Source organism: Ascaphus truei, chromosome 22 (genome assembly GCF_040206685.1).
Source record: "Ascaphus truei isolate aAscTru1 chromosome 22, aAscTru1.hap1, whole genome shotgun sequence".
In the NCBI taxonomy this organism is placed as follows: domain Eukaryota; kingdom Metazoa; phylum Chordata; class Amphibia; order Anura; family Ascaphidae; genus Ascaphus; species Ascaphus truei.
Genome location: NC_134504.1, coordinates 12844672 through 12868593, shown reverse-complemented (window position 1 = coordinate 12868593; position 23922 = coordinate 12844672). Strand labels below are relative to the sequence as shown.

Below are 23922 nucleotides of genomic sequence, written 5' to 3'. Positions count from 1 at the left end.
GTTAGTGGGAATGTTTAGTTGTGCGTGTTAGTGGGAATGTTTAGTTGTGCGTGTTAGTGGGAATGTTTAGTTGTGCGTGTTAGTGGGAATGTTTAGTTGTGCGTGTTAGTGGGAATGTTTAGTTGTGCGTGTTAGTGGGAATGTTTAGTTGTGCGTGTTAGTGGGAATGTTTAGTTGTGCGTGTTAGTGGGAATGTTTAGTTGTGCGTGTTAGTGGGAATGTTTAGTTGTGCGTGTTAGTGGGAATGTTTAGTTGTGCGTGTTAGTGGGAATGTTTAGTTGTGCGTGTTAGTGGGAATGTTTAGTTGTGTGTGTTAGTGGGAATGTTTAGTTGTGCGTGTTAGTGGGAATGTTTAGTTGTGCGTGTCAGTGGGAATGTTTAGTTGTGCGTGTTAGTGGGAATGTTTAGTTGTGTGTGTTAGTGGGAATGTTTAGTTGTGCGTGTTAGTGGGAATGTTTAGTTGTGCGTGTTAGTGGGAATGTTTAGTTGTGCGTGTTAGTGGGAATGTTTAGTTGTGCGTGTTAGTGGGAATGTTTAGTTGTGCGTGTCAGTGGGAATGTTTAGTTGTGCGTGTTAGTGGGAATGTTTAGTTGTGCGTGTTAGTGGGAATGTTTAGTTGTGTGTGTCAGTGGGAATGTTTAGTTGTGCGTGTCAGTGGGAATGTTTAGTTGTGCGTGTCAGTGGGAATGTTTAGTTGTGCGTGTCAGTGGGAATGTTTAGTTGTGCGTGTTAGTGGGAATGTTTAGTTGTGCGTGTTAGTAGGAATGTTTAGTTGTGCGTGTTGTGTCCCATTCTAACCGTGAGCAGAAAGATATCTCCGTTCCAGCTATGTTTCTGCACACTGTCTGCACTGGAGAACCCGCAGCACACCCGGGAATAATGTTATGATGAATAATCTGTGCAGGTCTCCAGGAAGCCAGAGATATAGTGTTGTACCTAAAACCACTGATGGTGACACTGGATGAAATGGAGCAGGCAGAGTTTTCTGAGGTGAGAATACAAGACATATTACAGCCGCAGTGCGCAGGGACTAGTGGGGGGGCTACAAGCAGTGTGCAGGACTAGTGGGGGGGCTACAAGCAGTGTGCAGGGACTAGTGGGGGGGCTACAAGCAGTGTGCAGGGACTAGTGGGGGGGCTACAAGCAGTGTGCAGGGACTAGTGGGGGGGCTACAAGCAGTGTGCAGGGACTAGTGGGGGGGGGGGGTTACAAGCAGTGCGCAGGGACTAGTGGGGGGGTTACAGCCGCAGTGCGCAGGGACTAGTGGGGGGGCTACAAGCAGTGTGCAGGGACTATTGGGGGGGGGGGGTGTTACAAGCAGTGCGCAGGGACTAGTGGGGGGGCTACAAGCAGTGTGCAGGGACTAGTGGGGGGGCTACAAGCAGTGTGCAGGGACTAGTGGGGGGGTTACAAGCAGTGCGCAGGGACTAGTGGGGGGGCTACAAGCAGTGTGCAGGGACTAGTGGGGGGCTACAAGCAGTGTGCAGGGACTAATGGGGGGGCTACAAGCAGTGTGCAGAGACTAGTGGGGGGGCTACAAGCAGTGTGCAGGACTAGTGGGGGGGCTACAAGCAGTGTGCAGGACTAGTGGGGGGGCTACAAGCAGTGTGCAGGACTAGTGGGGGGGTTACAAGCAGTGCGCAGGGACTAGTGGGGGGGGTTACAAGCAGTGCGCAGGGACTAGTGGGGGGGGTTACAAGCAGTGCGCAGGGACTAGTGGGAGGGGGCTACAAGCAGTGTGCAGGACTAGTGGGGGGGTTACAAGCAGTGCGCAGGGACTAGTGGGGGGGTTACAAGCAGTGCACAGGGACTAGTGGGGGGGCTACAAGCAGTGTGCAGGACTAGTGGGGGGGGCTACAAGTGGTGCGCAGGGACTAGTGGGGGGTTACAAGCAGTGTGCAGGACTAGTGGGGGGGTGTTACAAGTGGTGCGCAGGGACTAGTGGGGGGGGGTTACAAGCGGTGCGCAGGGACTAGTGGGGAGGGGGTTACAAGCGGTGCGCAGGGACTAGTGGGGGGGCTACAAGCAGTGTGCAGGGACTAGTGGGAGGTTACAAGCAGTGCGCAGGGACTAGTGGGAGTTACAAGCAGTGTGCAGGGACTAGTGGGGGTTACAAGCGGTGCGCAGGGACTAGTGGGGGTTACAAGCGGTGCGCAGGGACTAGTGGGGGGGTTACAAGAGGTGCGCAGGGACTAGTGGGGGTTACAAGCAGTGTGCAGGGACTAGTGGGGGTTACAAGCAGTGCGCAGGGACTAGTGGGGGTTACAAGCAGTGCGCAGGGACTAGTGGGGGTTACAAGCAGTGCGCAGGGACTAGTGGGGGTTACAAGCGGTGCGCAGGGACTAGTGGGGGTTACAAGCGGTGCGCAGGGACTAGTGGGGGGGTTACAGCCGCAGGGACTAGTGGGGGTTACAAGCGGTGCGCAGGGACTAGTGGGGGTTACAAGCGGTGCGCAGGGACTAGTGGGGGTTACAAGCGGTGCGCAGGGACTAGTGGGGGTTACAAGCAGTGCGCAGGGACTAGTGGGGGTTACAAGCGGTGCGCAGGGACTAGTGGGGGTTACAAGCAGTGCGCAGGGACTAGTGGGTGTTACAAGCGGTGCGCAGGGACTAGTGGGGGTTACAAGCGGTGCGCAGGGACTAGTGGGGGTTACAAGCGGTGCGCAGGGACTAGTGGGGGTTACAAGCGGTGCGCAGGGACTAGTGGGGGTTACAAGCGGTGCGCAGGGACTAGTGGGGGTTACAAGCAGTGCGCAGGGACTAGTGGGGGGTTACAAGCGGTGCGCAGGGACTAGTGGGGGTTACAAGCAGTGCGCAGGGACTAGTGGGGGTTACAAGCAGTGCGCAGGGACTAGTGGGGGTTACAAGCGGTGCGCAGGGACTAGTGGGGGTTACAAGCGGTTCGCAGGGACTAGTGGGGGTTACAAGCGGTGCGCAGGGACTAGTGGGGGTTACAAGCGGTGCGCAGGGACTAGTGGGGGTTACAAGCGGTGCGCAGGGACTAGTGGGGGGGTTACAGCCGCAGGGACTAGTGGGGGTTACAAGCGGTGCGCAGGGACTAGTGGGGGTTACAAGCGGTGTGCAGGGACTAGTGGGGGGGTTACAGCCGCAGGGACTAGTGGGGGTTACAAGCAGTGCGCAGGGACTAGTGGGGGTTACAAGCGGTGCGCAGGGACTAGTGGGGGTTACAAGCGGTGCGCAGGGACTAGTGGGAGTTACAAGCAGTGCGCAGGGACTAGTGGGGGTTACAAGCAGTGTGCAGGGACTAGTGGGGGTTACAAGCAGTGCGCAGGGACTAGTGGGGGTGTTACAGCCGCAGGGACTAGTGGGGGGGTTACAGCCGCAGGGACTAGTGGAGGGGCTACAGCCGCAGGGACTAGTGAGGGGGGGGGGTTACAGTCGCAGTGCGCAGGGACTAGTGGGGGGGTTACAGCCGCAGTGCGCAGGGACTAGTGGGGTTACAGCCGCAGTGCGCAGGGACTAGTGGGGGGTTTACAGCCGCAGTGCGCAGGGACTAGTGGGGGGGTTACAGCCGCAGTGCACAGGGACTAGTGGGGGGGTTACAGCTGCAGTGCGCAGGGACTAGTGGGGGGGGGGGGGTTACAGCCACAGTGCGCAGGGACTAGTGGGGGGGGGTTACAGCCGCAGGGACTAGTGTGTGTGGGGGGGGGTTACAGCCACAGTGCGCAGGGACTAGTGGGGGGGGGGGGGGTTACAGCCGCAGGGACTAGTGGGGGGGGGGGGTTACAGCCGCAGTGCGCAGGGACTAGTGGGGGGGGTTACAGCCGCAGTGCGCAGGGACTAGTGGGGGGGGGGGGTTACAGCCGCAGTGCGCAGGGACTAGTGGGGGGTTACAGCCGCAGTGCGCAGGGACTAGTGGGGGGGGGGGTTACAATGATTGTTTTTTAATTACTTATAGTTTCCAAAACGATTTAAAATGTTTAAATCTGATGCGTAGGTCCGGAGATATAAGCGTGTGAAATATTAAGTGTCCAGGAGGATAACGGGTAATGGGAAGCTTTTCCCAGAGCCCTGTGCAGTTACCGTGCTAGAGATTGAGAAAATCATGATATCTAACACTAAAAATAAGTTTTTTTTTAAAATGAGTATTTGCTGTTTTTCGTTTGGCCAGCTCCCTCCGTTGATCAGCAATGTGATGTTCACCGTCTGCCTTGTGTGGGCTGAGTCGCAGCACTACAACACGTCTTCCAGGGTCATCGTCATAGTGCAGGAGATTTGCAATCTGCTGGTGGAGATGGTAATACTCCCATGTGAATGTGCAGCGGGCAGATAACCCCCAGTAACACTGTCCTCGTCATCATCACCCTGTGCTTAGCAACACACGGCATGTATGGCCCGGTCATTCATTCTTACAAATGGTATTAAAATACCTAAGTAAGTTGTTCACACCGTATCACTCAGTGTAGGTGTGTGTGTGTGTGTGCGTGCAGGGGGGGGGGAGAGGAGAGAGATGCAGTGTGTGTATATGTATGTGTGTGTGTGTGTGTGTGTGAATATGTGTGAATATGTGTGTGTGTGTGTGTGTGTGTGTGTGTGTGTGTGTGCGCTTAAAAGCTGTGTGAACAGCAGAGCATTTACTTATAATGGTTCCATGTAAAATGGATTTCGGGCAAAAGGTGACACATTGTGTTTCCATTTGTATGTAATTTCCCAGAATCCCTTGCTGCAGTGGAAGGAATGTATGCTGTGTCAGGGGCGCGCAAACTTTTTTGTTGCGCACCCTCTGCCTCTTCACCTCCGGAGGTGTGCCCCCCCCCCCCCACCTCGCGCGGGGTCATGTCACGTGACCCGCGACGTCATTTGACGTGTGTGACGTCACGCCGTGTTGCCATGGACACGAGTCCTGACGCTGGCAGAGACAAGGTAAGTTTAAAGTTGCAGGGGCCTCACGCGATCCCCCGGGATTTCATTTAAATGCCTTGGGGAAGAGTGCGGGCCCCTGCAACGCCACGCCCCCCCAAAAAAACTCTTGGGCGCGCCCCCCACTTTACATATATAATCTGTAAGAGATGTGTGCAGAGGTTCATATAATGGAGACCGATTTGGGTGAAATTATATCTTGGCTTTATTGAGCCTGTTCCTTTATCCAGGCAAAACATACAAAAACAACAAAATAACAAACCCTTATCCCATTGTAAGGGCTAACTTACTTCCCCAGACCCTGTGTGCAGGACTGGATGGATATTCCCATTATCAGCCTATCACACCAAAGTCTCAGGAGGTACCTTAAGCAGGTGGCCCTCCATGTCAGTCTCTGGCAGGTTCCTGGGTCCTCGGTGTCCAGGAAATATAGGTGTCTGGGTGTCTTGATCTCAGCACAGCCTTTGTACTCAAGTCAGTGTCTGTGTGCAGGCTTCTCTGCTAAGGAATCTCTCTCCTGTGTCTCACATGAGGCTTTTTACAGAGCTCTCATTAGTCCAGGTGGAGACTAGTTAATTGAGTGGCTGCAATTAACTATCTCTGCTGGATTCTAAGAGCTCTGAGGCTGCTTCATTTAAACAGGGATAAATCCCTGTTACAATCTTATACTATATTAGTGAAAGCACTGTATGTTTGCCTGCCTGCCTGCCTGCCTGGATGTCCGGTGTCCCTAGCGGCAATCTCATTGGTCCCTTGGGCCGCCCGCCCCCGCACACCTCTCATTGGCCTCACACACTCACACCACCCCCTTGGCCCGCCCCCCACACCTCGCATTGGCCTGAGGCGGAGTGACGGGCCAAAGGTCCACAAAAAAAAAAAAAAAACACACACACACACACACACACCCTCTCTGTCCTCTCCCCCCCCCCCCCCCATCACACTCACCTCCCTCCCACTCCATTCCCTCCCGCTCCACTCCCTCCCTGGCGGCGCCCGGAAGCCGCTCCACTCCCTCCCGCTCCACTCACCTCCCTCTCACTCCATTCCCTCCCGCTCCACTCACCTCCCACTCCATTCCCTCCCAGTCCCTCCCAGGCGGGGGGACACGCGCCCACCTAAGAGGCGCCCGGAAGCCGCTCCACTCCCTCCCGCTCCACTCACCTCCCTCTCACTCCATTCCCTCCCGCTCCACTCACCTCCCACTCCATTCCCTCCCCGGCGGGGGGACACGCGCCCACCTAAGAGGCGCCCAGAAGCCGCTCCATTCCCTCCCGCTCCACTCCCTCCCTGGCGGGGGTTGGCACACGCGGCACCTAAGAGGCGGCCGGAAGCCGCTCCACTCCCTCCCGCACTCACCTCCCTCCCGCTCTACTCCCTCCCGCACTCACCTCCCTCCCCGGCGGGGGGACACGCGGCACCTAAGATGGCGGCGCCCCGAAGGAGAGGTGACGTGTGTGTGTGTGTGTGTCACTGTGTGTGTGTGTGTGTGTGTCACTGTGTGTGTGTGTGTGTGTGTGTGTGTGTGTCACTGTGTGTGTGTGTGTCTCACTGTGTGTGTGTGTCTCACTGTGTGTGTGTCTCTCACTGTGTGTGTGTCTCTCACTGTGTGTGTGTGACACTGTGTGTGTGTCTCTCACTGTGTGTGTCACTGTGTGTGTGTGTGTCTGTGTCACATGGGGGGGGCAGGAGGGGAGAGAGAGGGGGGAGCGGAGAAACATACAGGGAGAGTGGAGAGGAGAGCCCTCCCGCCCGCTCTCCGCCCGCCCTCCCGCCCGCTCTCCCGCCCGCTCACCGCCCGCCCTCCCGCCAGCTCTCCGTCCGCCCTCCCGTCCGCCCTCCCGTCCGCTCTCCGTCCGCCCTCCCGTCCGCTATCAGTCCGCTCTCCGTCCGCCCTCCTGTCCGCTCTCCCTCTCCTTCCGTCCGCTCTCCCTCTCCTTCCGTCCGCTCTCCCTCTCCTCCTAGCGGGAAATTTAACTCACGGGCAACGCCGGGTTTCTCAGCCACACACACACACACACACACACACGTAGACACACACACGTAGACACACACATGTAGGCACACACATGTAGGCACACACACACACACACACACACACACACACACACACACACACACACACACATGTAGGCACACACACACACATGTAGGCACACACACACACACACACATGTAGGCACACACACACACACACGTCGACAGACACACACACATGTAGACACACACACATGTAGACACACACACATGTAGACACACACACATGTAGACAGACACACACACACACACATGTAGACAGACACACACACGTAGACAGACACACACACACACACGTAGACACACACACACACACCTATACATACACACACCTATACACACACACACGTATACACACAGACACACGTATACACACAGACACACAGACACACGTAGACACACAGACACACGTAGACACACAGACACACGTAGACACACAGACACATGTAGACACATGTAGACACATGTAGACACATGTAGACACACGTAGACACACAGACACGTGTACACACGTACACACGTACATACAGACACACGTACACACACAGACACACGTACACACACAGACACACGTACACACACAGACACACGTACACACACAGACACACGTACACACACAGACACACGTACACACACAGACACACGTACACACACAGACACACGTACACACACATACACGTATACACACACACACCTATACACACACACACCTATACACACAGACACACGTATACACACAGACACACGTATACACACAGACACACGTATACACACAGACACACGTATATACACACACACGTATACACACGTATATACACACACGTATACACACGTACACACACACACGTATACACACACACGTATGCGCACGCATACACACACACGTAGACACACGTATACACACACACATGTAGACACAAGTACAAACACACACGTGTACACACACGTATTCACACACGTATACACACAGGCACACGTAGACACACACACACACACGTACACACACACACACACACGTACACACACACACACACGTATACACACACACACACACGTATACACACACGTATACACACACACACACATAGACACACACACACACACACGCGTAGACACATACACACACGTAGACACACACGCACGTAGACACACACACATGTACACGTAGACACGTACACACACATATGTACACGTATACTCACACACATGTACACGTACACACACACATGGAGACATACACACACACACATGTAGACATACACACACACGTATACACACACACACGTATACATACACATAATGTATACACACACACATGTATACACACACACATGTATACACACACGTGTATACACACACGTATACACACACACACACGTGTATACACACACATGTATACACACACACACGTGTATACACACACACACTATCCCCAGCACCACCACATCAACACACCGCTATCCCATGCCCCCCCAGCACACTGGCATTCTCGGCTCCCCGCCATTCTCAGCCCCCATCAACACCATCAGCACCCACACATCGGCACCTTTGCACCTCCCCCATCGGCACACCCACATCCGCACCCCCACATCAGCACCAAACCCTCCCAAATCAGCACACCGATACAATCACCATCAGTACAGCCACAGCAGCACTACCACCGCACATGGGCCGCGTTGACCACTCCTCACCCAAATGCCACACCCACACCACAAACATCCTGGGCAACGCCGGGGCTCTCAGCTAGTACCCTATAAAGAATATCACTTGTATATATCACATATATAAATAAGGGGGATGTAGAGTGTGTGTTTGTGTGTATAGAGGGGGACTGCACTCTCTACCACTATAGATATACATACATAGACACACGTGTGTGTCTGTGTATGTATATTCTGGACCCAGGCTCATATGTAGCATGTGAGTAAGTCCATGAAGCTTAACCCGTCCCCTTTTTACACAAAGTCCTTCTATTTTCTTCAACTTTATTGAGGGAGTTAACAGAAATATAAAAGTTCTTGTATGTGGATTGTAATAGCAGGTTTCTCTTGTGAGGACAATAACCTATGAGAGGAGCGTGTTCTGCTATGGGGAAGTGCTTCTCTGGGGGGAAGGTAAAAGGGAATCCCTTTCTGAGGGAGCAGTGGAAGATGTGTCTACTCACTTTGGCTGCTTGTTGGAAAGGAAGGAGCACACTTTCCTGTCAGACAGGAACAAGCTAAGGGGCATAGCAATATCCAGATAAAGGTAGGGGGAGAGGACTAAACCAATCTCAACTGCGAGTATTGGTAGGTTGCCAGGGCAACCGTGTAGAGGCTGTGTAAAAGGGGATTACTTGTAACAACTATGTTGCAATATACACAGCTCTGGCTGCTTCAGAGCAGGGAAAAACATGTAATTTTAGCTTGGGAGGGCTGACAGCCTGAGAGCAGGAAAATACAGAGAAATAAACAACAATCCTGTTCCAGGACAATGTATATCTATAGAGAGAGAGTGAGAGTCGCTGCAGTGTGTGTGTGTGTGTGTGTACAAGGAAATGTAGCATATCATGTTTACAAATATCAATATATCTATACAAAAATGTCTCTTTTTTTTTAATGGAAAATGTTTAAAAAAAAAAAAATGCCCATTTATCCAATAGTAGTAATAATCCCTTTAAAGCATCAGATTAGGGCGTTACTGGCTAATAATGCCCTATTCTTCGGGGACTAATACTTAAATAACTGGCGCTTATTAATACAGCCTTTCATATGATATCGTTAAACTATAGTGAATAAAATAACGTGACGTAAAATTATTAATGATAAAGAAAAAATTAGCAGAGGACGGTTTCAAAGCAGCGAGCGCAGGGTTATGGGCGGGGCATGCTCCCCGCTGCGCCACTCCACTGACCAATGAAAGTTCTAGTCTAGAATCCATATTAGTGCAGCTGTGCAGCAGGCAGAACATACACTACACATTCTCTCTCTGGTGATCCCTAGTTTGTTTTCCTTTTTCATAGACTTTTCCCTTTAATGTATTTGTTGAATACATTTATTTCGAATTTTAAATACCATTTATAATTTTACTTACATCATTTTTTTTTTATATAACATTGGTGTTTATAAAACGTTATAATTTAACACATTTTAATATACCTAAATTCCACACATGTTTTAGTCACATTCAGCTACTGTCGTCTATATCCTAAATAAAAAAACGAACCACTGCAGTTTTAAAGCAACTAAATAAAACATATTTCAAACTTGTTAGAACTTCGCAAATGCCATTATTTTTAAAGTGACCCACAGTATAAAGCAATGTCCACACTACAAGTAGGTATGTTTGTTGCTTATGGTCAGTGAAAACATTGGCTGTAGAAGGACTCCTGTGACTTAAACTCCATTTGGTATTATAACTTCTATGTGGTATTAACTTTCTAAATTACAGATAGAATGGTGTGATGTCACTGAGGTACGAGCAGAGGTTATGGGAAAGGAGTGGTGTGATGTCACTGAGGTATGAGCAGAGGTTATGGGAAAGGAATGGTGTGATGTCACTGAGGTACGAGCAGAGGTTATGGGAAAGGAGTGGTGTGATGTCACTGAGGTACGAGCAGAGGTTATGGGAAAGGAGTGGTGTGATGTCACTGAGGTACGAGCAGAGGTTATGGGAAAGGAATGGTGTGATGTCACTGAGGTACGAGCAGAGGTTATGGGAAAGGAGTGGTGTGATGTCACTGAGGTACGAGCAGAGGTTATGGGAAAGGAGTGGTGTGATGTCACTGAGGTACGAGCAGAGGTTATGGGAAAGGAGTGGTGTGATGTCACTGAGGTACGAGCAGAGGTTATGGGAAAAGAGTGGTGTGATGTCACTGAGATACGAGCAGAGGTTATGGGAAAGGAATGGTGTGATGTCACTGAGGTACGAGCAGAGGTTATGGGAAAGGAGTGGTGTGATGTCACTGAGGTACGAGCAGAGGTTATGGGAAAGGAATGGTGTGATGTCACTGAGGTACGAGCAGATGTTATGGGAAAGGAATGGTGTGATGTCACTGAGGTACGAGCAGAGGTTATGGGAAAGGAGTGGTGTGATGTCACTGAGGTACGAGCAGAGGTTATGGGAAAGGAGAGGTGTGATGTCACTGAGGTACGAGCAGAGGTTACGGGAAAGGAGTGGTGTGATGTCACTGAGGTACGAGCAGAGGTTATGGGAAAGGAGTGGTGTGATGTCACTGAGGTACGAGCAGAGGTTATGGGAAAGGAGTGGTGTGATGTCACTGAGGTACGAGCAGAGGTTATGGGAAAGGAGTGGTGTGATGTCACTGAGGTACGAGCAGAGGTTATGGGAAAGGAGAGGTGTGATGTCACTGAGGTACGAGCAGAGGTTATGGGAAAGGAACATTGGGAGTAACAATAGTTATTTAAAAGCAGAACACGGACAGGGTCCTAAAGATAGATATTAGAGAAGTGTTTCCCAACCGGGGTTGTCCTGGGGCTCTGTGGCCCTGCCCTGGGGGTGGCATTCTGTTGTAGGGGTGCCTCAGCAACTGAGCACTGTGATTAGGGATAGCCCGAGAGAAAAAAGGTTGAAAACCCTGGTCTACAGAGACGAATGTGGAACTTCTTACCTGTTTGGCTACTTCAAACATTGTCTCTATATTTGTTTATTTACAGAAATCTGCAGCAGTTTGAGCAGTGACTGTAAAACAGTGCTGTGCTAATACAGAGTGACTGTAAAACTGTGCTGTGCTAATACAGAGTGACTGTAAAACAGTGCTGTGCTAATACAGAGTGACTGTAAAACAGTGCTGTGCTAATACAGAGTGACTGTAAAACAGTGCTGTGCTAATACAGTGACTGTAAAAAAGTGCTGTTCTAATACAGAGTGACTGTAAAACAGTACTGTTCTAATACAGAGTGACTGTAAAACAGTGCTGTTCTAATACAGAGTGACTGTAAAACAGTGCTGTTCTAATACAGAGTGACTGTAAAACAGTGCTGTGCTAATACAGAGTGACTGTAAAACAGTGCTGTTCTAATACAGAGTGACTGTAAAACAGTGCTGTTCTTATACAGAGTGACTGTAAAACAGTACTGTTCTAATACAGAGTGACTGTAAAAAAGTGCTGTTCTTATACAGAGTGACTGTAAAACAGTACTGTTCTAATACAGAGTGACTGTAAAACAGTACTCTTCTAATACAGAGTGACTGTAAAACAGTGCTGTTCTAATACAGAGTGACTGTAAAACAGTGCTGTTCTAATACAGAGTGACTGTAGCAGTTCCCGAAAACTTGTGCAGCAGAAACGTACAGAGGACTAGGTGTACGAGTAATAACATACGTTTTTCCTTTGTCTAGACACGTACTTTTTTGAACTCTGAAGAGATCATGAAAGGCTTACTGGGAGAAATAGACGAGCCCGTGGACAGGATCCGACTGGCTGTAGCAGTGGTTCAGAAGGTGTACAGTACTTATGACCTCTGCTGCTCTGAAATGCAGCGCTTCTTTAAGGTAAACGGCACGTCGCATGAGAGGTAGAGGAGGGAACTGACGCACAGTCATTTCGTGGCTTTTATGATGTTATTTCTAAATGTTTTTTGTTAAGGATAAAGAAGCAAAGCTTTGGGACTTTCCCCCGGCGCTCATATTTTCCAGAATGGATGGATTCTCACACAGAATAAGGACAATAGAGGTATAAGTTACATCTTTGGAAAGGATTTCCCTGCTTCATTTACAGAGGAAGTGTATCAGGATAAGTCCAAATTCATTATTTAGCGTAACTAATAACAAATGGGGAATTGTTTTGCTTCTGGGAATGTCAAGACGATCACATTGTCTGCCTTTTACCATTAGTGTTTATGGATTAGTGAAATAAAACTAGAGGATAGGAAAAGCAGTGAGAAAGTCTAACACTGTCTGTGTTTTGGAATATAAGATGTGTATTTTTTTAGTAGTGTTCCTATATTCAGTGCTGTAATGCAGGGGTGCGCAAACTGTCCCCCGCTGCGCCCCCCGCCTGCTTTCCCCCTCCTTACCTTGTCTTCGGCGTCAAATTACGCGACGTCACGTGACCCCGCGTTGCCATGGCGACGCGTCGCTGAAGGCAACGCAAGGGATGTGGCAGAGGCCTCAAGTAATCCCCCGGGTTTTAATGTAAAAGCGTGGGGCCTCTGCAACCGCCGCGCCCCCCCCCCCCTGGAAAATCTCATGGCCCACAGTTTGCGCACCCCTGCTGTATTGTAGGAACATACCAACAATGTCAAATACAGGGGTTCCTGATACTGTCATATAAACAACGGTAAACAATGAGAATCCCAGCCTGCTTCGTCATACCCCATGAAGGACCCTGAGATTTTGGAAAGCCTGTAACATGTCAACTACTTGTTGGTCCAATAAAAGGGATCACCCCCCCTCCTCCCTCTCCCTCCTGTGTTACTGCGCAGCCTTAAAGGTTTAACCGTACACGGTTTACATGAGTCTTTAGAAACCAAAATAGGAGTTTGCCGTAAAACTGCCACAAGAATACTGCGTGGGAAGCGAGCGGGAGGAAGGTGTGCCGCGGTGAACGGCTTTCTGTTTGTTAGGATCTCTTCTTGACTGCCGTTGAGTTCCTGAAGCTGGAGAAGATGGAGGTTGGAGGAGTGCGGGGAAACATTTTGGGAAATCTGGTGAATCGAGTGTATGAAGAATTCTTGGGCCTCATGAAGGTTTTTGCCGAATGTAAATACGATTCCTTGGATCCTGATCAGAAGGTGAGCATGCGAGTAACAGAACGTGATGGGGGTGCGACTTCTACTCCCAACAGTAATGGGGATGGGTTACCATGCTAAAGTCTACAGGTAAAGATGTGGCAACTGGGAATCTGATCTCCCTATAACCTTACCCCTCTTATGTCTTCAGTTCTTTCCACTGTCTAATAATCCCTATATCATTGAAGGCAGGCCTTTGTATTTGTGGTGGAAATACAAACACGGAGTCCCCTCTGGCCCAGAAGCAGCTCCGTGAGGCATATACGTGGCTTCGATAACTTGAACAATGTGTAATTGGCCTTACCAGGCACTGCACGTCTTTAACAATGTACCTGAGTCTCAAATCTGCCACCTATTTAAGATCTTTCAATACCTCTTGTTATGCAAACATGTTTCTAATGGGAATATCTCATGTGGGCACAATATTCTGCATCCAGGACCTACTTGAAAATGAGAGGTAACTCTCAACGTATTTTCTGCGGATATAATATCTTATTACTAAATGTATCAGCCAAAAGCGGCTTTCAGATTTCCTATGGTTAACGCACAATGGAATGATGATGAGGAGGAGGATGAGGAGAGAGCTGTCCACGTTTTCTTGGTGCATTATTGGTGCAGAACGCACCAGATTTACCAGAGCACAGATTGTATCAGTCAGAGTTTCTGCGTGGGAAATCCGTTTTTTCCGCAGCACTTTTCAGGCAGGGAAGCTTTGAATAGGTGAGATGTAAGTTCCGGTAATGGGGCGCCTGTAGGATTCAGGCACTTAGGATGTGATAATCTCTGATTCTCATCGAAAATGGTGGTAATGGTTTTTTTTGTAGATAGAGTTATTTGAATCTGTTATTTCGTAGCTGAGTACAGGAGACAGCCCGACCTCATGCACATTTCCTTACGTATCCCTCTATTACTTTTGTGTTTCCTGTATTGGGGGACGGAGATTAGATGTTTGATCAGGACTTTACAGTGTTCCAAACCAAAGTTCAGGACCTGGACAGGAGACTCGGTGTCATCATTTGCCAAGGTTTTGATGACTGCACCAGCATTGAATCCGCAATCAAGGTATGTTCCAAAACATGCAGTGCGGGCAGCGTTCTTCAGTCCATCAGCATTTTGGGACAGCTTGTTCCTCTACAGATCATTATATTTCCCGAGAGGAAATGTCACAACCATGTTGTTGTATATGGTGTTGTTTTTTTTTTTTAATTGCCTTTTAAAAAAAAAACCCCACAAATCTACTTATTCGCTTTTGAAGGCCTTTTATCCCCTCTACAGATATACGGTCATGATAAAGTTGAGATCCCGTGCTTTTGAAATCACTCTTTACCAGTTCACAGTAGAAACATTTTGCTTGTACAGATGATACCTTTATTAGTCAATTAGTGTTTATTAATGCAGGTAGTTACACAAATATAGTTGCCACTTATTGTGTGTTTTTGTAAGTTGTTGTCTTTGCTTCGCCGCCTCTTTCTAACGCTCCGATCCTGTTTCACATGCTTCTTATTTTGGGATGAGTAAACTCCATTTGTAGATACTTTGTCAGCTCTGTTGTTGTTCTTGGGTAAAATATTTTCTCCCCTGTCCTTTCTATTTCCTTCCTTATAGAGTGTAAGCTCCCTGGGGCAGGCCCGCCTTCCCTCCTGTAACAATGTATGTTAATGTTTGTTTTCATATTGTTTTCCTCCTCCCGCCCTGTTGTACTGCACTACGGAAGATGTTGGCTCATAATAAATAATAATAATAATTGTTTCCTGTGGGCGCTGACGTTCTGTTCAGTAGGTTTTCAGATATGTATTTGTGTAAAAGAATCGCAGTGCGCTGCACGACCCTCTGGCAGTAACGGGGCTCATGCTGCACCCCATTTCTTTTTGCTTTCCAGCTATTGCACATGTTTGGTTCTCTCGTGGAACGACCATTAATTGCATCCGAAGTGCGTCCAAAATTCACTGCCCTTCTGGAACTATTTAACCAAGAATTAGATTGTGTGAAGATTATGTACGACGCTCAGATGACGGCTATGAAACAGGGGGGCTTGGCCGCGCCAATCTCTAAAAACATGCCACCAGTGGCAGGCCAGCTCAAGTGGGCCCTCGAGGTCCAGGAAAGGCTGCTGGCTTCAAAAAAGAGCTTACATACCATCGATCACCCGTAAGTTATGTGCACGTCTGATAAACCTGCCAATACTCTGCTTAAAGGAACCTAACATGCCCCCATCCTTACTAATAAGCTGCCACATTGATATCTTCAGTTATGTGTTGATTAAATAGATGTAAAGTACACATTACATAAGCACATTAGCCACAATGTTTATCTGCTGGAAGGCATCATTCCTGTATAGTTCCCTAGTTAATGTATCATTATTAAACTGCCATAACATACCAACTCATAGCCCTCCCATCTCCTCTGTGCCCTGGAGCAGATTGATGTATGGTCCTGATGCCAGACGGATCTTTAAGAAGTATGACGAGATGATGGCTTTGCTGAAATATTGCCGGGAGAATATCTACTCTCAGTGGACAGGGCGAGTGGAGGAAGACTGCCGCTTCAATTTAGAACAGCCCCTGATACGGCGAGACCCCAAAACTCGTCTTATAAGTGTAAACTTCAGCAAGGAAGTGAGTAGGGGCGTGGGGGCTATTTTCTGTGTCGCAGATGAATTTCCTTTTGGAACGGGAATGAGAAGCAGAACAATGTTACATGTGCGCATACCAGAATCCTTCCTTCTCTTTCTGAACACCTCACTTCTGGAACAAGAGTCTCTCAAAAGCGCCTGCAGTTCAAGTGCGTTCAAGGCTGCTTCTTATTTCACACATGCTTGTGACTGTAACTTGGGCTGCGGACCTGCCTGGGACATGTGGCTGTGCTCACAAGGGGATATTTGTATTTGTTGTAACTAACTTATACATTTGTCAGCTTATTATTTTGTACACAGGACATACTTGAAAACAATGTATTTTTCCTGGTAAAATACAGGCATACCCCAGTTTAAGGACACTCACTTTAAGTGCACTCGCGAGTAAGGACAGTGCGCCCAATAGGCAAGCGGCAGCTCGCGCATGCGCCTGTCAGCACATCCTGAACAGCAATACCGGCTCCCTACCTGTACCGAAGCGGGGAGACTATAGAGCCTGTTACACATGTGTTATTTACATCAGTTATGCACGTATATGATGATTGCAGTACAGCACATGCATCGATAAGTGGGAAAAGTAGTGCTTCACTTTAAGTACATTTTTGCTTTACATACATGCTCCGGTCCCAATACGTACGTTAATGCGGGGTATGCCTGTACCGATAATTCGAATGAAGAATGTGGATTTAAGGTTTTGATGCTTTTTTTTCTCCCCTGTTCTCTTTTATCTCCCCAGTTAGTAGCTGTTCTACGAGAAGTTAATTACTTGAAGATTCAGGACCAGAACGATGTTCCGCAAACTGCCGCTAATTTCTTCTCTGAGGAGGAAACCTTCCGCAAGTTTGTGGGCAACCTGGAGCTCATTGCGAGCTGGTACAATAAGGCACGTACGATAACAGGGGGCCGGAGTACGGCCATATTTACTTCCTTGGAGGATTATGGGCCATACCCACTAACCCAGGGGGGCTAAAGTCCAGTCCTCAAGTCCATCCCCAACAGGTCAGGTTTTCAGGATATCCCTGTCTCTGCAAAAGTGGCTCAATCAGTGTCTCAGTCTTCGACTGCACCACCTGAGCTGAAGCAGGGGTATCCTTCAAACCTGACCAGTCGGGAGTTCTTGAGGACTGGCGTTCAGAACCCCTGCACTAAGCGTTTCTATTCCATTAGAGACCTTCAAATGCCGTAAAACACGATTTATTTCTATGGGCAGTAAAGTGACTTCCTGCGCCAGACGTTTTTTGGGGCCGGTGTTTATCACATGAGATTAATTATTTAAATAGGGATTTATATGCAGGAAACTCGCAAAGGGAGAGTTTAAGGCGAGAAAGTGCCAACAGTTTCACCTGTACAAATGTAAATTCCTAACTCCCATCCCCAACGTGTAACGCTGTCCTGTGAAACCATCGGCCACTAAAATACCCATCCCTAACGTGTAACGCTGTCCTATGACACTGTCTGCCTCTAAAATACCCATCCCTAACATGTAACGCTGTCCTGTGACACCGTCTGCCTCTAAAATACCCATCCCTAACGTGTAACGCTGTCCTGTGACACTGTCTGCCTCTAAAATACCCATCCCTAACGTGTAACGCTGTCCTGTGACACCGTCTGCCTCTAAAATACCCATCCCTTATGTATAACGCTGTCCTGTGACACCGTCTGCCTCTAAAATACCCATCCCTAACGTGTAACGCTGTCCTGTGAAACCATCGGCCTCTAAAATACCCATCCCCAACGTGTAACGTTGTCCTGTGAAACCATCGGCCACTAAAATACCCATCCCTAACGTGTAACGCTGTCCTGTGACACCGTCTGCCTCTAAAATACCCATCCCTAACATGTAACGCTGTCCTGTGACAACGTCGGCCTCTAAAATACCCATCCCTAACGTGTAACGCTGTCCTGTGAAACCATCGGCCGCTAGAATACCCATCCCTAACGTATAACACTGACCTGTGACACTGTCTGCCACTAAAATACCCATCCCTAACGTGTAACGCTGTCATGTGACACCGTCTGCCACTAAAATACCCATCCCTAACGTGTAACGCTGTCCCGTGACACCGTCTGCCTCTAAAATACCATCCCTAACGTGTAACGCTGTCCTGTGAAACCATCGTCCGCTAAAATACCCATCCCTAACGTGTAACGCTGTCCTGTGACACCGTCTGCCACTAAAATACCCATCCCTAACGTGTAACGTTGTCCTGTGACACCGTCTGCCACTAAAATACCCATCCCTAACGTGTAACGCTGTCCTGTGACACCGTCTGCCACTAAAATACCCATCCCTAACGTGTAACGCTGTCCTGTGACACCGTCTGCCTCTAAAATACACATCCCTAACGTGTAACGCTGTCCTGTGACACCGTCTGCCTCTAAAATACACATCCCTAACGTGTAACGCTGTCCTGTGACACCGTCTGCCACTAAAATACCCATCCCTGACGTGTAACGCTGTCCTGTGACACCGTCTGCCACTAAAATACCCATCCCTGACGTGTAACGCTGTCCTGTGACACCGTCTGCCACTAAAATACCCATCCCTAACGTGTAACGTTGTCCTGTGACACCGTCTGCCACTAAAATACCCATCCCTGACGTGTAATGCTGTCCTGTGACACCGTCTGCCACTAAAATACCCATCCCTAACGTGTAACGCTGTCCTGTGACACCGTCTGCCACTAAAATACCCATCCCTAACGTGTAACGCTGTCCTGTGACACCATCGGCCACTAAAATACTATCAAATAAACATTTTGTTTAATCTTTCTGATTTTTGTAAAGGAAACGTGTTAGCGCCTCTCACTGTGCAGTATGTAGCACCTTCTACGGTTGGAAATGATCAATGTGAGTTTCTGTTCTCAGATTAAGACGACCGTCCTGCCCGTAGAATATCCATTAATCAAGACTGAGTTGGATAATAATGATACCCAGTTGCAAAATGCTGAATCCACCTTGTTTTGGAACAATGAAGGTATTTTTTTTTTGTTACATCCTAGATATGCAGCTTTAAGGTCGGCACACTTCCCAATCACAGGAATAACAGTAATCATTCAGTTAGCGATATGGGGACATTGTTATAGTTTTCTTTTAGTACAGTATGTAAACATCAACACAACAAGCAGCACATACAGACAGGGGGCGCGGGCTCTGTGTCAGCGTGTAACCCACAGCATATTACTCCGCTGTTAATGATTGGGCCTGCTAGCAGTCTTGCTGTTTCTCTTGGCTTCTTCTGGTCATACATTTCATACCTGACATATTGTGGGGAGTTTGTAGAGAAGTCTGGTTATTTTGTATCAATCCCATTAGTCCTATAACTAACCTATATATTGTATACGTGACTGTTACGAGCTGTTGCTCATACAAGTTATTTTCACTCAGGTGTCTGGGAATATATTCAAGAGACTCGAGATGCCGTGTATGACTTAGAGACCCGAATCCAGAAAGCAAAAACTAATATAGAAACCATTTGCCAAGCAATGCAGGTGAGTAAGCCACACTTACTGTATATTAGGTGGTGTGATCAGTTCAAACTAAGGCCGTGCTTATAGTCCCGGCAACGCGACGCAGCGTCGTAACAAGTTAATGCAATCCGTCGCGTGCGCCCATAGTGTGAGCGATCGCGACGGAGCGACACAGCGTCCAAAATCGCCGAAGTCAATGAAAATTGAATTTTTTACGGCGACTGCCGCGTGACGTCAGAGGGCAGGTGAACGGTTCAGCCAATGAGGGCAAATCCGCTCACGGCCACATCCCTGCCACGCCCTTTGGTCAGCGTCTCTGGTCTCCTACACTATAGGCAGAAATCGCTATGGCGACGGATGACGTCACGTGGGCGCCATAGCCGGGACTATAAGCTTGGCCTAAGGAGGCACGGTATACATTGAATAATCCCATTGCACATGTCCGCCTTCCTCTCTGTGATATATTCACTTCTGTAGGAGTGGTCTGCCAGTTCTCTGTTTGAAAGGAAGGACAATAAGAAGGAGTCTCTTTTGGACCTGGACGGAACGGCTGCCACCATGAAGAAGCGTTATGTGCTGATTAAAGATGCAGGCGTGAAGATTGCAGCACTGCTTATGGTAAGACAGGGATATCTGAGCTGTGTTCTCCCCAGAGGTATGGTGACGCTCGGGAGATTTATACATTACGCATGTTATGATTGGTATAAAACTAAGACTAAACTTTATTACATCATAAAATAAATACACTCAAACTTTTAAAATCAATTAAAATTAACACGAGGGTAACTGATGAGCATATGCGGCTGATAGCTTAGTGAGCTATGTATGGCCAATATAGTCAATGAGTATAAGTCGGCTTTATTCAGCTGACAGTGTCAGATGTCAAGTTTGTACAGGGGTATTGATCAGATTGCCTGTATGTAAAATACTGGGCAGGTTTATTCTAAATCTCCTGGCAATATGAGCCTTTTGCAGAGATAGTAAGGGTGTCTGGTGGAAGCTATTCACAGTAGGTTCTATTAATTGATTCTATTAATTGAAGAACCTGCGTATAGCTTAATGATCCACTAGTATCTCAAAAAGAGTTATTAATAGCAGTCTGGTTGCTACTATCTTTCTGTTAGTAATAGTGCACTTTTGGAAACAAACTACAGTCTTTTTAGTAGAGATTAAGTTGCCAAATAGTATCTGGCTTAATTGAAGTAAACACTTGACAATTATTTTCTCTCAATTCTCTGATTGAAAGGGCATAACCACATGAGGGTCTAGTAGCAGGAAGAGTGATTTCCGCAACGCGTGTAGACGCAATCCGATCCTGCTGCGCGGCACTTATTCTCTCACACTGAATAGCGATATCCGCATGTCCTGCACGAAGCATTAAGCAGTAACGGAGACATCAGTGGAGTTACTAGCAGCAAGAAGAGGAATCAGAATCACATGCCTAGTATTGTACAATGTCCCCTAACTGCCGGCACATCGCCCCCTCCCCCCCCCCTCTCCCCCGTTGGTACATCTTTCCTCACTGGCGGCACATTTGCCCCCTCCCCCCCCCCCCGGTACATCTCCCCCCGCTAGCTGGCACATCTCCCCCTCCTCCCCCCCCCCCCCCCCCCTCTGCTGGCACATCTCCCCCCCCCGCTAGCTGGCACATCTCCCCCCTCCTCCCCCCTGCTGGCACATCTCCCCTGCACATCTCACATCACACACACCAGTGATTCCCAACCTTTTTTGTTTGGAGGAACCCTTTAAGTATTTCGTTAAATTTCGGGGAACCCCTATCTGGATAACATATGTTCGACAGGGGTAAATCACAAAATAGACGTGTAAAGCAGTAGGGTAATAAATAATAGGTAACTCGTACTTTTGAATAAACAATGTGTATATATTTTGTAATTCCTTGAGAAAGAACATTAGCTGTTCGATACGCGTGGGGGGAGGTTCTTCTTGTCGTGTCCATGGATTGTATCCTTTTTATTGTAGCCTGCATAAAAGTTTTTTATCTTTACACATTGGTGAGTCATTGTACCTTTAAGGAGCGGCAGACTTTCAGATCCTCTACCTTGCTACTGGAATCCAACTTAGAATTATAGTATAGATTCACCAAGTTTCCAGGAATTCATTTTGGGGACATGTCTAGCCGATCAACCAGGGGGAGGCTTTGAAGCTAGACAACCGGATTATATACATCCATCATCAGCAGCGTCTATCAGCCGCATATACTCATCAGTTACCCTCGTGTTAATTTTAATTTATTTTAAATGTTTGAGTGTATTTATTTTATGATGTATTAAAGTTTTATACCTATCATACAAATACAAATCTAATACCCACAGAGCACCTTTAATGTGACCGTTTGCTTCTGTTTTCAGGAGAATGTCACCTTATTTAAGGCCGATGAGACGTCACCTACGTGGATTGCATATGTGAAATATGTGGATGATATGGTTTTAGACGGTTTCTTTAAAGTTATTGACAACTCTTTGCAATTTCTTCTTCGCAACATGTCACCTGAGGTACGTATGTATGTATGTATATCTTTATTTATATAGTGCCATCTATGTACATAGCGGCTCACAACAGTAATACGCGTAGCGTAATATCACACATCAAGGGAATAAGACATAAAAGTAACATTTGGAAAAGGAGTCCCTGCCCCGAAGAGCTTACAGTCTATGTGGAAAGTAAGAGGAACATACAGAGACAGTAGGAAGGTGTTCTGGTAAGTGCATCTGTAAGGGGCCACGGTCAGTGTAAGAGGTGTTAATTATCAGCCACTGAGCTACCCAATTTATTTATTAAATAAAGATTGAGGAAACCAGTTTTTTTTTTGCTAGCAAAAATAAGTAAAAAAAAAAAGATCTAAGTTCAATGTGTATATTTCTCCTTTATACCTACGATATGCAAAGGATGACTAAAGAAATGTATTCCGGGAACCATGATATAATTAGCGCTTATTTTGATCAATGTTTCCATGTTTTTAGACAAATACTGTGCCGTTGTTTGAGGTTCACCTGGAGCTGCAGGACACTGAATCCGTTTTTCGTCCTCACCTGGTGCTGGGAGAGCCTGACGGATTCTTAGATCTCATAGAGAATTTGCTGAATGATGTGTATATAACAGCTCAGCTGATACCACGCCTGGCAACGAGGAGGACGAGCTATAAAGTAAGTTCTTGCATGTATCAGGAGTGATGTGGGCTATTCCGAAGTACTGCACATACAGTATATGTATTTGAACTAGTTATGATTAGAGGTCATACAACATTATTATTTTTGAAGTTAAACTTCTTTGCTGACACCTTGTAAAATTTCATGGCACAAATCACCTTCATGGAGATGGAAGTGTGTAACGGAAGTGACGTCATTGGATTGCGTTAGCTGCACGGGCAGAGGCGGGCGCCAGCGCATGCGCAGAGCCAGGAACACACGGACCCTGAATAACTGATATAGAGTTCCCGCAGTAATCAGAAAGTTTCCAATGAAGAGGGACCATGTGAAAGTTGTACAATTGAACACTTTCCACTGTTATCAGATGGAGAAAGGAACACAGTACAGTAGCTGCAGTATCCAGCTATACAATATGGAAAATGTACAATAAACGTACAACACCCAATAGACATGAGTGCATAATCCATTCCAGACCCTTGGGCCGCGCTCATGGTGACGGTGTTGCTACGTCCGCGCGCACTTCCGGGACTCTTACCTGATTTCCTATTGTAGTTCCACAAGTGCCCGCTGCGCGCGTCGACACTGCTACATTTTGGCTCGACAAGTAAATTTGAGATTTCGGGCTGCAGTCATGTGACGTCAGCATCACGTGAGCTGGTTCAGCCAATGAGGGCGACCCAGCTTAGTGATGCGTCTGTGACACGTTCGCCACGCCTCCACCACGCTCCCGATCACCTCCCCAATCTCCTGCAGCCTAATGCACACAACACTGGGGCTGCAGGAGGCGCGCACGCCTGCGCAGCCACCATGAGCTCGGCCTTACTGAGAAGCCTCAGCTCCTTCCCACAACACAGAGACTACACAATAATATACACAATTTCACCGACAAAAGACAAAGAAGTCTTCTTAAAATGCGCGTGCTCGGCACACACACTTTTTTTTTTGTGTTCCTCGTATATTCTGAAGTCTTGCATAAAATGATGGTAAAGCAGGGATTTGTAAAACAAT

General features: G+C 48.0%; 1 protein-coding gene across 1 annotated transcript in view; it reads left to right on the top strand.

Moving 5' to 3' along the window:
• Positions 1-23922, top strand: part of DNAH17 (dynein axonemal heavy chain 17) — a 110153-nt gene that overhangs the window by 15181 nt on the left and 71050 nt on the right. Inside the window, exons 6-19 of the mRNA XM_075580015.1 lie at positions 905-990; positions 4132-4257; positions 12255-12407; positions 12502-12588; positions 13481-13648; positions 14591-14707; positions 15525-15793; positions 16065-16260; positions 17014-17160; positions 19146-19254; positions 19665-19768; positions 20225-20365; positions 22117-22260; positions 22729-22911. Coding sequence (XP_075436130.1) covers positions 905-990; positions 4132-4257; positions 12255-12407; positions 12502-12588; positions 13481-13648; positions 14591-14707; positions 15525-15793; positions 16065-16260; positions 17014-17160; positions 19146-19254; positions 19665-19768; positions 20225-20365; positions 22117-22260; positions 22729-22911 — 2030 coding nt within the window. The remainder of the gene's footprint in view (positions 1-904; positions 991-4131; positions 4258-12254; positions 12408-12501; positions 12589-13480; positions 13649-14590; positions 14708-15524; positions 15794-16064; positions 16261-17013; positions 17161-19145; positions 19255-19664; positions 19769-20224; positions 20366-22116; positions 22261-22728; positions 22912-23922) is intronic.